General features: G+C 37.0%; 1 protein-coding gene across 8 annotated transcripts in view; it reads right to left on the bottom strand.

Moving 5' to 3' along the window:
* Window positions 1-13,166, bottom strand: part of MEF2A (myocyte enhancer factor 2A) — a 161,104-nt gene that overhangs the window by 44,219 nt on the left and 103,719 nt on the right. For 5 of the 8 annotated variants that reach the window (XM_048866040.2, XM_048866039.2, XM_048866044.2 and 2 more), the window contains one exon: window positions 2,660-2,797. In XM_048866040.2, coding sequence (XP_048721997.2) covers window positions 2,660-2,797 — 138 coding nt within the window. Of the gene's footprint in view, window positions 1-2,659; window positions 2,798-2,862; window positions 2,995-13,166 lie in introns of all 8 variants that reach the window. The other 3 variants (XM_048866043.2, XM_048866045.2, XM_048866050.2) reach the window with 2 other exon arrangements.

Below are 13,166 nucleotides of genomic sequence, written 5' to 3'. Positions count from 1 at the left end.
CATGTTGTCTGATTTTTTCCCTTTCAATACAAATGTTCACATCACCAAAATTAGAGTCAAAATGTCAGTACTATTTGATGGACAATAGAACCTTGATAATTTGCATTAATGAGTAGGAAGCCCAGTACGCACGAATAAAGTTTTTTATTTAATAAATGAATTTTAAAAAACAGTATATCACCACAAAATGTACTGTATTCATTCATTACCTAAAGTTTAATTTTTCTTTATAATACTTCATAACTAGTGCATGTACTACATAGTACGTTTTCTGAAAGTAAAATTTAGAAATAATGCTTTCGTACAGTATCTATATCAAAGTAATTCTGAGAGATGGGGGAAAAGATCATTATTTCTTGGTACAGTTTGCAGCAAAAAGATTCAACTCCAATGAATAAAAAGCACTTCTGTTAAGGCGGCACTCTCCATATGTAAACATCCATCCAATAAGCTATATTATTGATATTTTATTTTTACATGCAGGCCACTCCAATGAACTTTTTAATATCTATGAAATTATTTTTGCACTAAATTTTTAAACATACACTACATTCAAGCAGCACAAGGCAACACCTTCAACAATTCCAAAACTGTAACAGAGGAAATGTATAGTAATATCCTCGTACGTGTTTCTTTCTACGTAGAAGCACTCAGTGATAGCAACTTTTACTGCTACAATGAAGACCCACATATCACACTGCCAGCCCATTTATTGGGTAGGCTTTTAGATCTGACCAACTACTCCACGCTGTCTGTCTTTCCTCTCCTTTGACAGCAGTCAGCACAAAGTCTTTCATAAAGGCTAGGGGACTATTTTTTGTGATATGACCCACGGGTATGGAAACAAAACCATAACAGTTATAAATTAACCATATGTAAATAAACGTAGGGAGCACTAAAGTTTACAATTGTAATCAGTCATTCTAATTATGGGAACTTTTCAGACTGGAATTCATGGCACTCAATGGAGCCAGAGATACCGACCTGAAAAGTTAAAGTTTCTATAAGAGGGGACAGCTTAGAGACTATACTGGAGACTGTGATTACTCGTGCGAACTCAGACCTAGAGAAGATGCCCTGACACACCACTTCTTGATATCTAAAGTTTCAAGTTAATCTAAAGAACTACCATTAGGGTTCAGGTTCAAAGACACAACAATGTCCACTGATGTAAACCCTAGAGAGGATTCTTCAAACTGGCAACGAGGGACAAATATCTTTCATGTGCAAGAAAAGAGAGCCTAATGAAAGAACTAATGCTACCAAGACTGACAGTACACAGTTAACCCAGAGCAATGTGGATTAACAAAGGAATTATATCCATTACTGGAGAGTTGGTTGGGGATTATAGTCACCTCTTGTGTATTAAATCACTCAGTTTTCTTGTAGATTTTAAGACGAACCTAACCAGTCCACTTTTTAATTGCCACAAGAAATCCAATGATGTACAACTGAAAAGATGTAGCAGAGTTTCAAAATTACTTTCATTAGGAGGCAATATTTTTCTTTGGCATATTCATCAATTTTCTGATTTATTCTATAAGCAAAATTAATTTACTTTGAAAGAGGAATTAATATGACCCCCAACCCACACCAATAAATTACAACAGTGGCTCCTAAACTTCTTGAACCATGAGACACCATAATTCCTCTCCAAGACTGATGCTCCACTAAGCCACTCCATAGCCCCTAGAACAATCATATTTATATGTATACAAAATTGTGAAGTGCGGTAGGCAGTCTTGGTGCTGATGTGAGGACTCAGGCCCTGGCCAGGTTTGCTTTTGGATTAGCTGTAAAATGGCCTGTGGGATGTCTTCTGACAATACAAGATATTGAGCAAAAATTTCAAGAAGTGGCTATGTGGTTTAGGTGCCTAAGTCTATTTTCAGATGTGACTTAGGCACTTGAGGGTGAAATTTTCAGAAGGTATTTAGGTGCCTGAAGATGTAGATGAGCAACTAATGGGATTTTAATGGGGGTCAGGTGCTTTACTGCTTAGATACTTTTCAAAATCCCACTAGGCACCTATTACTTCTTTAATCACCTAAATACCTTTGAAAAGTCACACCTTTAGGAGCCTACATGCTTTCGTCACTTTTGAAAATAAGACTTCGTCTTTTAAGTAAGGTGCTTTTGAAGATATTACCCATTGACTAATTTACTAGAGGGAGAACAAATTCTCTATATGATGGCATCCTCCTAGGAAATATTTTTTAAGCTGTTTCTCATTTGTTGTAACCTTGTTTCATTGCAGAGGGGTAAAAAATTTAAAATCCCTCTACACAAGTTATCTTACATCTCAGGATAAGAGTCCATCCTAGTTTAAAAAAAAAAAAAAAGTTTTAGGCAGCATCTAGAAAGGGGGATGGGTTCCTGAGAGTCAGGAACACCATAAACAAGTATGAAACTTCAGGAGCACAGGAGGGGAGCTACCAGACCCCCTGGGAAAGTTTAAGAACTCCTAGTTTACATGATAGTTTCACATAACTTTCAGAATTTCTCTCACATACACACATATGCATACATAATAAATAGATATATCTGCTTCATAAACAATTAAACCATCTACTCTTTACTGTGGTATTCAATGGTAGGCAAAACATTGTGAAAGTTCTCATGCACATGATAAAAACACAAGCCATTCTTTAGTACTCACTGCGACTTTATGATTCCGCATCATATTATCAAACTCTTCATTAATTTTTTTATATTTTTCTTCTGTATGTGGCGTGAGCACATATGAAGTGTCAGGGTCCGGGCTGTCACACCCTCTGTGTTCCTTCTTGTTCAGAGCCTAAATAATGAAGTTAATAAAAAGAATCAACAAATAAAAAGTAGAGGTAAAATAAAAGTACTTACAGGGCCTCGCTTGAAAATAAAATCACTATCTTCATTTAGTTTGCTGTATCTGTCCTCCGATAGTGGACTGTGCTCAAAGTAATCGTCAGCATCAGGGCTCTCACAACCATTAAGGCCTTTTTTTCTTAAAGTCTGAAATACAATTGGAAAATTCACACACAAATAATACTAATTTGCCAACACTTCTTGTAAGCTGAATCATATTCAGAGCCACTGAAACTGTATAACCCTGTCAGAAATGCAATCCACTTTAAAAGACAAGCTAGGCCTTCCAAAATAAGTAGCTATGCAGGGCACCATGATGGAAGGTGCACTTAGAGGCATAGCCTCTCCGAGCTCTGATCTCATGGGTAACTACAACCTTTCATTACTTTGGCCCCCAGAAATTCCATGACCAGCCTTTGTTTTAGCTGATGCAATCAAGCAGTTTGATATACAGAACTAACATTGAAGGCTACAGGAAGAGGTTAGAATTGTTAGTGGTAATAAAAAGGGTACTTCCCATATTAGCACAAGAATCCAGTGTAGCGGTTTGTTTGTTTTTAAATAGTGTTCTCTGTAAAGAGGATGTAATGCCAAAATAAATTATTGGCCTTGTATTAATAAAGTATCAATGTTGGTTTCCCAAATGTTCTATTCTCACTAGAAAAACAGTAAAATTAACTGTGTAGAATATAGTGAGTAAAATTTCCAAATGAATGTATTATTGAATGGTTTTAACAACATATGTAACAATTTGCCTGATTAGTTTTCTTAGACTTAGCCAGCACATATTTTCCTGGTCTTCAGTCACTCTGCATACACCATGAAAACAAGTACTGCATAGAACATGACAACCCAAGAAGAACAATGCTCAAAATACAACCGTTTTTATTTTGAAACCCCTTTCTAAGACACTGTAGTTTTCCAAATGTAAGCTTTTTTCACGTGTATATCTTCTGCGGTGACTTAATTTTAATGTGATTTCTTTGTTGGGACTTTTCCTGTTTACGAAATATGGACCTGCATCAACATCCCCTTAATGTACATGTCTCCCCACTACGGAGCTATGAAATCAGCTACCAAGAGACAAGTTTTTGAACTTCAGGTCTCTTGCCTTAAAGATCTTGAAAAGTATATTCATATTCTTTAATGCTTATTTTTCCTTGGTATTATACGTTCAGAAAATCCACATAGCAAGCAAGTTCATTTTTTGTTTGTTTTAAATAGAATCTCTAAGTTTTCCACCTCTAGGAAGAGTTTATTGTTAATAGAAAATTTGTCAGTGAAATATAATCATAAACATTTAAATGTCAGAAGTGTGTGAGAGAACAGTGGTGCAGAGAGAGTCTTCATTTGGACAGACAACGTATCTTTAACCAACTTGTCTTCTAAATAAAAAAACAACCCCACCGAATTAAAATCAGAGCTACCTGTCATTTCATGTACCATAGAAGTATTGCATTCTCAAGGTTTTCTAAGCAACCTGAAAGATGTTTCATTCTGTCATAGTTTGAATTTCCATTCAACAATTGACAGTGAATATACTTTTAGAAGAAGAATCTCAGAACAATTATTTGTAGCTTTTTTTAAAAAACTGTTATCTTCTTTTTTCAGATTAATAAAAGTATATATCAATTCTTTATCAAACAGAATAAGGTGCCCAGATCTTATGGCGATAGGATCCACATTAGCAGCTTGGTAAGAAGGCAAACTGTATAATTATCTGCAATTGAATTTCTTCAGAGAAATGTTCAGTTTATGCTATGAATAAAGCTAGAAAACTGTGTACAACCAATTGCACTTCCACTAAAAATAAACATTTTTACTTAGTATTTTGTTAGTAAGCAACAGATTGCTTAATTTCACTTCCTAATGGTAAGGCAATACTTTATAAAATTCAGTTACATGAGATTCTCAAAGATCACAGGTCATCATTGGTGAGATATAATTCCTTCTCAAATTACTTGGCATGTGTTGTGCAGCCCACACACACTGGCTGGAACTCCCACAAAAATTTAATCACTAAATCAGCATATGGGGAAAAACAGGTGTAGCTTTTTCTAACACCTGTCACAGCATTGATCTCTACTGGTCTAACCAATCAGGTGGACACTTACATGGACTTAGCCATACAAGGACCTGCTGTTTGGGACTCTGAAGGTCGGAGACTGTTATCCCTCCCAACCCTTCTCAACAAGTTCAGGCTGTCAGTCCTCTACACTTTGGTATCAGCAGGGAAAATGTTAACACTGTATAATCTGGATTACATTTAACCTTTATAATCTATAAATAGAATTTGAATAGGTTACATCTGTACATGGATCTGAATATACACACCGTGCCCAGCACTCCTTTAGGAGCAGCTGAAGTAGTATTAAATATTACGTTTTAATGAAGTAGTATTAAATATGCAAGTAAATAAGAAAAAGGCAGCCTGCAAGAAATGTACAGTGGTTATCTGTGTGAACTCCAGCCTACATTTTATACTCTGTATTATTTAAATATTGTGAGAGTTTTGATTTTTATAGTATTTAAAATTATTTTGCCAAATGTTTTATAGTAATTACACTTAAAATCTAGGAATCTCATAAATCTCTTTCTCAGAATGCCCAAATAATCAGTACAGCTTAAGTGGAGACTTCAAAATTTAATTCTCTCAATCATACCCACCAGTGCTGTCCACCAACACTGAAGTTTAGAAATTAAACAAACTATTAATGTAAAGTGTACATATTAGGCTAAATATTTAAGAATACCTTCACCCTTTTTTCAATAGTTATTTTTTATTCTGATAGTAATGGGGTTAACCCTGACTTGACTCATGAGGAAGTAAAATGCCTCAGTATCTCCACTTCAAGATTCTGGAAACCTTCACTCCGGATGGGGTTCCTGTCATTGTTAGAGAACTTAAAGCTATGGGTCACTATTACAGATAAATCCAAGTCTGTGTTTGATATCCAAAGCTCTGTTTCTTTATCACCAAAACATGAACGGTCACTTTGAGGACCTAACTGATATAAAAAGACTGTCTACTTTATCACTATCCAGTAGCATAATAGTAAAAAGTTTCTCCTGTATGGCTGGTACTAACAAGTGGAATGCTGTAATCTGTTAACAAGGCCAGGCGAGGCCTGTGGGAGACAGGCCAGCCTCAGTTTTCTCACAGGCTACGAAGTTAGACATGATAACAGGCTCTCGCTCAATAAAAGACACAAAGGTCATGACTACTGGGAATCAATCTGTGTGTATGCAGGAAAGAAAAATTCCATAAACAAGTGCTGGCTCTACCCTCCATATTTTCTATGCTAAAAGTTATTACTTCGACACCGAATGTAAGTAAGTGATCCTCACAAAATTCTTTCGTGGATATGATCACAAAGGCAGAGAAATTTTTAGACCCCCTGAAAATAAAGCATGCTAAGAAAAAAACCAAAGACGACCAAATAATCTTTAGGTAGCATACAGAGATGGGGTCACACACAAAATGTGTGTATGGTACTCAACATAAAATCTTAAAGTTTTTGCAGTTCAGGATAACTAGAACAAAAGAGTACTTCTTAAACTGGTATTTTTGCATACACAATTAAAAATTCTTACTAGAGGGAAGGGAAACATTTCATTTCATGTTGTGCAATGGAATGTTTAAGCATCATAAGGAAAGAATACTAACTCCTATTTTCTGGATTATTTCAGGAGTACATCTGGTCCTTACAATAAATCTGTACTATTTTCATTTTCTTTGTTGGTTTCCAGACAAAGATTTCTGAAAACCTTTTCTGATGGTTGTTTTCTAACCCACTATGCTGAGCGCCAATAAATATGTTTTTGTAGCTTGGATGTTTCTCTGCATCATATATTAGTTGATTAGATCAGAGAACTATAAGATTCTTGTGGTAAGAAATTCACCATGAGTATTTAGAAGAAACCACAGCAGGTGTGGAACCTGTATATACATTAAAATTTAATGAAAACAAAGCTTAGTTGTGTTACAAATAAACACACTGTACAAATGCCCCAACAAGCTATGATAAAGGCTGAAAACAGAGTGACTCAGAAGTTTTAAAATGGCTTTGTTCCACCATGTAAAAATAAAATATGTAACTAAATGACTAATGGTTTTGGATTGATTTTATTGTAATGACTGGTATGAGGAAACACCGTATGAGAATGTTAGTGATGGATTAACCATAAAAGGTTCAAAAGTTATGTTTAGACAGCAGTACAAATGTTCCAATATTTTGCTGAACCTTTCTCCGACATTTTACTGAAAGCAAAATGCTTCCGATACTTCTAGATAGAACATCTTGGTCAATTTCCCGTACAGGAAATACACAACACTGATCGTATCAGTGCTCACTCCATGCCTTGCAACTTGCCAAAACTCTAATCCGGAGGGCTCCTCACAAGGCATAAGAATAATTTAGTTTCCCTATTCAATCCTGGATTATGTTGCTAAAATTTATAAGAATGCCAATTAGTATTAATTGCAGTGGTAGTATTTATGATGTGAACACCAATCCAGGAGGAGCTGGACTGTTATAAAAGTAAAAAGAAAAGGAGTACTTGTGGCACCTTAGAGACTAACCAATTTATTTGAGCATGAGCTTTCGTGAGCTACAGCTCACTTCATCGGATGCATACTGTGGAAACTACAGAAGACATATACACAGAGACCATGAAACAATACCTTCTCCCACCCCACTCTCCTGGTAATAGCTTATCTAAAGTGATCATCAAGTTGGGCCATTTCCAGCACAAATCCAAGTTTTCTCACCCTCCGCCCACCCTCCCCCCCCCCCCCCCCAACTCACTCTCCTGCTGGTAATAACTCATCCAAAGTGACATTGTAGGGAGAGTGGTCACTTTGGATGAGCTATTGACAGCAGGAGAGTGAGTTTGTGTGTGTATGGGGGTGGGGGGGTGAGAAAACCTGGATTTGTCCTGGAAATGGCCCACCTTGATTATCATACACATTTTAAAGAGAATGGTCACTTTGGATGGGCTATTACCAGCAGGAGAGTGAGTTTGTGGGGGGGGGGGGGCAGAGGGTGAGAAAACCTGGATTTGTGCTGGAAATGGCCCAACTTGATGATCACTTTAGATAAGCTATTACCAGAAGAAGAGTGGGGTGGGAGAAGGTATTGTTTCATGGTCTCTGTGTATATAATGTCTTCTGTAGTTTCCACAGTATGCATCCGATGAAGTGAGCTGTAGCTCACAAAAGCTCATGCTCAAATAAATTGGTTAGTCTCTAAGGTGCCACAAGTACTCCTTTTCTTTTTGCGAATACAGACTAACACGGCTGTTACTCTGAAACCTGTTATAAAAGTGTAATTGTGTTCTAGAACTACTGACCTGATTTTAATCAGTAACACATGCAGAGGCTGTGGGTTTGTAATTCCTAGAATCTAGTCCCTAGAACCATCAATTCCAACCTGAGCCCAGGGATCACCTCCTTCCATCTCCCATTCAGACCTTTCCACCATCTCTTTAAACTCTATCCTCATAAACCCTTGCCCCAACTCTAGGCCTCCTCCTCTTCCAAAGATGTGTGACATCCTCACTGTTACTGCCTATCACAGTTGCTGGCAGATTTATAACATCCGCAGTGTCCAAAACCTCCTTTTAAATCTTGTACTCTCTGAAACTCTTCCAGATACACAAAAATTCACTTGTGCTGCTTCCAAAGAAAAATCTCTGAAGTTCACAAAAATGAGAAAGGCAGCAACTAGTCCCCACAATTAGAGGATGCAAGGCCAATAATGAATCAAATGAGTGGTGAGGAGAGGAACACTGGGATCCTGTCAAGTCGCAGAGGCACACATTTTTAGTGCTTTCTCCCGTCCATTTTTAACGTTCTCTTTTATGACACTTTCACTACTTTCCTTGTGAGATTTATTTTTAACATATGGACAGCTATGATAAAAGAAAGTTAAGGTGCAGAGTCAATCATCCAGAAGTTAAGAATTCCACGATTAAGATTGTCTGCACATAAATCATCACTGCCTTGCCCAACATCACATCCTATTTTCTAGATTACTTTAGGAGAATATCTAGTCCTTACAATAAATCTGTAGTATTTTCATTTTCCTTCTAGGTTTCCAGCCAAAAGATTGAGGCTCCAAGTGCATGGTCACACCAGAGAGATGGAAATTAATTCCTCTTGCTCAGCAACATGATGCTTCTGTCTGCACAGCTCAAAATTACGTTGGCATTCCTGCAACCATATTGCATTGCATATCTATTTTACTGTCTACTATCACTACTAACTCTTTCTGTACTACAATGCCACATTTCTCTCATTGAATGAGTGCACTTCAAAATTATTTTTGATTTTATTGTATTAGCTGCATTTTTCTTGATTAACCTCATTGTGTTACTTTCCACAATTTTGTGCTTTTTAATAGCTCTATGTCTGATAATATTTCTTCTCTGTCACAGTGGTGCTCATGACTCTTCCAGTTACAGGATTAACTGCTATTGTCATAAAAAAACTGTTTATTGCCCCCTTTGAGATAATTAAGACATTAATCAGGACCAACCCTAATAACAATACCTTTAGTATACTAACCAGACAACATTTCCCCCATAACTCAATGAAAGAAAATATTTTTTCTACATTAGCAATCAAAATTTTACATTCTGACCTAAGCAAAAAAATGCGTATTTTAAATATAACTAATAGCAGGCGACAAATGCTTGTAAACCTACAGGACAATGATTGATGCATTTAATTTTGCAACTTCTGTATGACTGCCAAGACTAAAGCGTCACTGAAATACATAAAAAGTGTTCATACAAAAAATTAAATTAGAACACAATATAATAAACTAGATAAGTAACCAAAGTACTGCTTTCACAACAGTTACGTACCAACCTTGCAATTGAAGACCTTGACTTCTCAAAAGATGAAGTCTGCTATCCATTAGTCAATCAACAGCTAAAAATAAACATGCTTTCCCCCAACCAGCCAGACAAGAGCATATACTAAATAAGTCCTGAATACTCAACACAGTAGTCTAAAATAAAAGATGTGAGCATTTTCCCCATTTTAATTTTTCCTCAATTTCTAGTAGTACTGTAATAGTAAAAAAAAAAAAGTTTTTAGTATGTAAATTATTTACCAATATATTGTCCAGAATATCGAGGTATCAAATAATTCTAGATAAAGTGATGAAATACAAAGAAGTTTGGTAACGATTACATTCTTTGATCCAATATTACAGTATGTGGGAGAAAAGTTCTCTCTAGAATTCATTAACGGATACATCCGCATTTTATAAAGAAATTAACAGGTCCGAAATAATAAATCATAAAATACTGGGATTGGCCATTTGTACAATGATCCACTATATTCCACAGTAGATAGAGCTATTTTTCAATCTTAGATGCAGGAAGGCATATTGCTTGAAAGCTTATGAGTGTCCCTGCTGTATGCCACTCTCTAGCAAAAGACAGTTTCTTGTTCTAAAAGCTGGAACATTTCCAATATCTGGCAAATTTTAACCTGTATCTCTGGCTCTCCAAGGATTAAAGCTAGCTGTCAAATTCCACTGAGATACAATAAAGACTGCACTCAGGATTCAAACCTCTGTTTCTAAAAGTAAAGCATACTGACAGTTTTATAGTAGATACTGTACGCAATTTAACTATTAGCTTGAGGCACTTTTGTTATGAAACATACATTAATGTAAGAGATACCACAAACAACTGGCACAGGACTACGTATATTTTATGAAATATGAATCTCCCACACAGCACAGAAATATTTTTGAGTGTGTGAGAACAGAGAGACAGCTCCCTACTGATATACTTTTATTTCAACTTTTGCAGTAAATTTACTAGTAACCTGTTGACATTAAAAATGCTGCTGTTGACCTATGCTGGACAACGGGATTATTCATTCCTAAATGGATTCCTGGACCTCAAGGCTTAAGATGTCTAGTAACTGCCAGTAGAGAGAATGTATTGTTTCCACAGTGAATATGAATTCAAACTCTCAAAGTCTGGGGTTTTACATGTTTGTCATTTCACTTTCTACACAATTTGCTGGATTAACTAAATTATCCATCCTACAGCTATTTAGAGTTGAGTGAAAATTCATATTATTTCTTCTATTAAAAGTGCAGTGAGTAGATTTCCCCCATAAAGAAGACTCTAAGGAATTGTCTGTTTACAAGTCATCAGTGCACAGTTTTGGGTTGGTGTGTTTGTTTGCATGGGGTTTTTTTGTTTTGTTTTTCTTTGTTTTATTAATTAAAGTAAAAGAAACTTCAGTTAAATCAGAGGACTTGTTAAAATCAGAGGATCTATTTTTGCCTTCAGGAAGCAAAATATCTGATGTCCTGCATTAAAATATATTTTATTATTGCTCTTATTAATGTAGTCTACAACAAACTAAATTAATTTTAAAACAAGTTAAACACGGTGCTCGCTGTAAGAATGTCCAGAGAGTGTGTGGTGACATGACTGGAAAATCTGACTGTCTGTATACATATCTGCCCAATGTTCTCTCAGAAAAAATTACTATGAAGATAGTGGTTGCAAAGTTAACAAAAAGGATATTCTCCCAAACTCTGAATTAGGCTTTTACAGCTGGTCTACTCAATGCTGTAAAATAGTTTCTTGTGGTCTGCTTGCTTATAAGTGATGTCAAATCATCACACTTAAGTTTTCATGCCCATCTGCACTCTCAACATGTCTGGATAAGGAAAAAGCTATCAGATGAATTCTTTCCAAGCTGCTGACATTCAACACAGTTTAATTAAACTTTTAACACATAATGTTATATGACCAGAGATGACAACCATTGTCTAATGAAAAATAAAACAGGCCTGAGCATGTTCCATATTGTTGAATGGACACAATTAAAAAACCCAAGTTAAAGATGTGGGAGAGGGGGGAAAAACACTTTCTACACCTGTTCTATGGATCAATGGACTCCTAGTAATATCTTACACTGGCCTCTATTATTAAAATGGGGAACTGCCCAAATCTAAGGGCATGGTTTCAAGAGGGGTTTGGACGACAGAAGAGAAAGTTTATATGCATTAAGATTGGGCCCCATTGTGCTAGGCACATAATAAGAGAGAGTCCCTGTCTCTCTTTACATTCTAAAACAGGGATCGGCAGCCTTTGCCCGCAGCCCGCCAGGGAAAGCCGCTAGCGGGCTGGGCCGTTTGTTTACCTGCAGCGTCCGCAGGTTCAGCCGATCGCAGCTCCCACTGGCTGTGGTTTGCTGTCCCAGGCCAAAGGGGGCTGCAGGAAGTGGCATGGGCCGAGTGATGTATTGCTCACCCTTTCCACAGCCCCCATTGGCCTGGGACAGCAAACCACAGCCAGTGGGACCTGCGATCGGCCGAACCTGTAGACGCTACAAATAAACAAACGGCCCGGCCCACCAGCGGCTTTCCCAAAGGTTGCTGATCCCTGCTCTAAAAAGACCAAACAATCAGAGGGAGAAAGGAAGTGTTAATAGTCACGTTTTACAGATGGGAGATTGAAGGAGAGAGAGATTAAATGACTTGCTCAGGTCATACAGGGAATTTCTGGGTGGGAACTGAACTCAGATCTCCTGAGTCCCAGTCTAGTGCCTTAACCACAAGACCAACCTTAGGAACTTCTGAACTAGACTTAGACACCCAAGAGATGGGGGAAGAGACAAACAGCATCTTAAGTCTGAGTTTAAACTCAAACCAGAGAATGCTCTAACAAACTAAAGCAAAGTACTCCCTAGTAACTGCTCCATTTTGACAGCACATTGAAGGTGGTGCTGCTTTACTACAGATAATCTATATAGTAAGATTCCAGGACTGTCACCTGTCTGCGGGTTACTCTGAAGCCTACGACATCTGCGAAGTAACAGAAACAGCTACAATCATGGCTGAGAGCTCTTTTTTGTTCTGAATATCACTAAGTTGACTCATCACAGTGTTTTGCGATCTGTTACTAATTTTTAAGTTTTCAGCCATTTTGATTTCACAAATTACACCTGTTGGACAACAAAGCATGTATCAATGCCATGCCAAGAGTCCTAGACTATTGTGAGATCACAGGTAACTCAACCAATCTCCACCCTTACTATATATCCACTTTGCATGCAACTATTTCATTGAATGTATGATGGATACTGCATGTATGGTGGATTACTTGGCCCAACTGCTTCACTGACTGCAAGGACTTTCAGCTATCAGTGCAAAAAATTATTTATGAGAAAGATATACATATTTATTTGGAAATGCATTGAATTTGTTTTCTATACTATGCAGCTTCTGGTTCAATTTAGATATCCACTGAATGCAAGCACTCTGTGCAGCATCCCA

The sequence above is a fragment of the Caretta caretta genome, chromosome 10 (assembly GCF_965140235.1).
Source record: "Caretta caretta isolate rCarCar2 chromosome 10, rCarCar1.hap1, whole genome shotgun sequence".
Taxonomy (NCBI): domain Eukaryota; kingdom Metazoa; phylum Chordata; order Testudines; family Cheloniidae; genus Caretta; species Caretta caretta.
The sequence above is the reverse complement of the archived record's forward strand: the minus strand, read 5'-3'. Positions and strand labels throughout refer to the sequence as shown.